Below are 2,500 nucleotides of genomic sequence, written 5' to 3'. Positions count from 1 at the left end.
ACAGCAAAAACATTTTCTGACATCTCAGGCAACTTTCATACATCTTTACCTATTTGGGTCTGCATCACTGATGAATGCAAAGTGATGCATCCACACAGCAGAAAAGGTCAGCAAGCCTCTTTGCAGTCTGTTCTACATGTTCCCTCTTCATAGAGGGCTTTCGCTTTTTGCTATAAAGTCATGGAATGTTGCTGTGGTTCTGATCTTCAATCAATATAAACAAGCATTTTTTCATCCATTCAAATCAGTGTTATGTGAATAACTGAAGTGGTGCATATTTGTTGGGAAGCCTAGGATATCTTCTTTATCTTCTTGTTCTCCTGGATAGCTTGCACAGTTCAGTGCGATACATGAAGTGCATACGAGACATTCTCTAAGCTGCAGCAAATATACTCTAGCACTTTTTTTGTCTGCAGATCTGTCTTATCTTTACTTTATGTTCTTCTAGGAGTTTATTTTTGAAGTCAATATCTCATATGAAGAGCAAAAAATGTAAAAGAGTCGTAGGGTAATAGCCCCAATATTCACTGTGTGGGAAGAAGTCGGACATAGTTGAAATCCTTGGATCCACTCAACGATGCATCAAATATACCATTATTTTGAATCACTTGTACAGTGGAAAAAATAACAGCCATGGGTAGGGGGGGGTGGGGTGTTAAGGACAAATACCACAAACAAGGGCACTGTAAACTGTACTGCTATTACTACTAATAATAATAACAATTAACAGTAACAAGAACAATAATAATAATAATAAAAAAATAACGATAATGATGATGATTATATCAATAAAAAGGACAATATATAAAAAACAATACAATAATAAAAATAATGATATTACCAATAACCACTAACAATAATAATGAAATAATAATAATAATAATAATAATAATAATGATAGTAGTAGTAATAATAATAACAATAGTAGTAGTAGTAGTAGTAGTAATAACAAAAACAATGATAATGAAATCAATAATAAAAATAATATCAAAACATAATGGTAATAGCAATGGCAACATGATTATGATAACAGTAATAACAACACCAACAACAAAAATCATCAATATCTCAAATAATAACAATAATAATAATAATAGTAAACACCAAAACTGAAATATACTTTGCTCCTGATGCTCTTCCTGAGGACAAAATATTGAGATCCACAACACCAAATAGATTAGAACAGTTACATTTTGATCTATAGTAAACAGACCTTAGAAGCTTTGATCTGTGCCTCAATCTTATCAGCTTCTGCGTGCATGCCCTGTGTCCGGTAGTACTCTATCCACTGTTGGGAATAATCTTGTGCTCCTGTGCCACCTGCTGCTGCTGCTCCTGGGGCTGCTGGCTGTGCACCTCCACCCTAAAGCATCAATAATTCAAGAAGTTAAAAGAAAGTAATTTTTTCCAACCTGACATTATTTCTTGGGTTTAACTAATTAACACTGAGTAATGATCTCCCTCCCGTACAAGCAAACCACATTTACAGAAATCCAAAATCTAACCTTCAAATATGTCTTCAACAACCCTGTTATTGACTATTAGTTCTAGATCACTTATCCCTCTTTTCTATGAAAAAATATTATACAATAAACTGAAGCAAAACTTTTATTAACTACTATGAGTTATTGATGCTGAAGGCTAGCTGTAAGCCTTCTGAAAGTAGTATCCATATCCATAAAGTCCTCCCCATTTCATTTTCCCTACCTGCTGAGGTGTTGCATTTGAGGCAGGGCCTCCAACCTTCATTCCTTTGGCCTGCTGTTCAATGGCTTCAGCCTCTCTATGCATTCCCATACTTCTGTAGTAATCAGCCCATTGTGCCGAATAGTCTGGCTGACCTCCTGGAATTATTAATTCTAAATCAGGAGAGTTAAACTTACTTAATCTGGTGAACCAATTTAAGTGCACAGTAAGTCACACACAGTCACTAATAAGAGATAAAATCAACCATTCTGGGTGATATGACCATCACATCATTTGGCTTGAGGGACGGTTGAAGTAAACATGCTGTCAAAGGAAATCTGGCTGAAGGCTGGGGTGACAATAACATGTTTCGAGTGCACAAAGCTCTTGGAGGGTTATTAAACAGTGTACATTTAAGGGGACCGTCCCTGAAAATGGCCACCTTTCCCTACTCTATACATCATAAAAAAATATCGGTCAGAGATAACGGATTGATTCTTTTTGCATGCTTTAGAGTAAAGAATTGCGCACCGTTATATATATAAATTTTAACTTTGCTCCCCCATTGGGGGGGGGCACCCCCAACTATCAGAGCTCTTTACAGAATATTCCCCCCAAAATAGTTGTGTTAGATCAACTCTAGCCTATAACCATGTAAAAGGCCGAATTTTGAATTTCCTTTTTTTTTGGGGGGGGGGACACCTTCACATAGAGAACTATTTTTGATTTCTTTTTTCAGCATTAAAATATTCTTATTTTTTGATTAAGGCAAAAATTCAAAAATCGGCCTTGTACATGGCCTTGGGACGTCGAG

The 2,500-nt window shown here is 36.0% G+C and overlaps 1 protein-coding gene across 1 annotated transcript in view; it reads right to left on the bottom strand.

Moving 5' to 3' along the window:
* LOC113802684 (P-element somatic inhibitor) overlaps positions 1 to 2,500 on the bottom strand; it is a 51,514-nt gene that overhangs the window by 14,828 nt on the left and 34,186 nt on the right. Inside the window, exons 10-11 of the mRNA XM_070124838.1 lie at positions 1,708 to 1,844; positions 1,214 to 1,363 (exon numbers count right to left, since the gene is read on the bottom strand). Of these exons, the coding sequence (XP_069980939.1) occupies positions 1,214 to 1,363; positions 1,708 to 1,844 (287 nt within the window). The remainder of the gene's footprint in view (positions 1 to 1,213; positions 1,364 to 1,707; positions 1,845 to 2,500) is intronic.

The sequence above is a fragment of the Penaeus vannamei genome, chromosome 8 (genome assembly GCF_042767895.1).
Source record: "Penaeus vannamei isolate JL-2024 chromosome 8, ASM4276789v1, whole genome shotgun sequence".
Lineage (NCBI taxonomy): Eukaryota > Metazoa > Arthropoda > Malacostraca > Decapoda > Penaeidae > Penaeus > Penaeus vannamei.
This window is presented reverse-complemented; position numbering and strand designations above follow the sequence as displayed.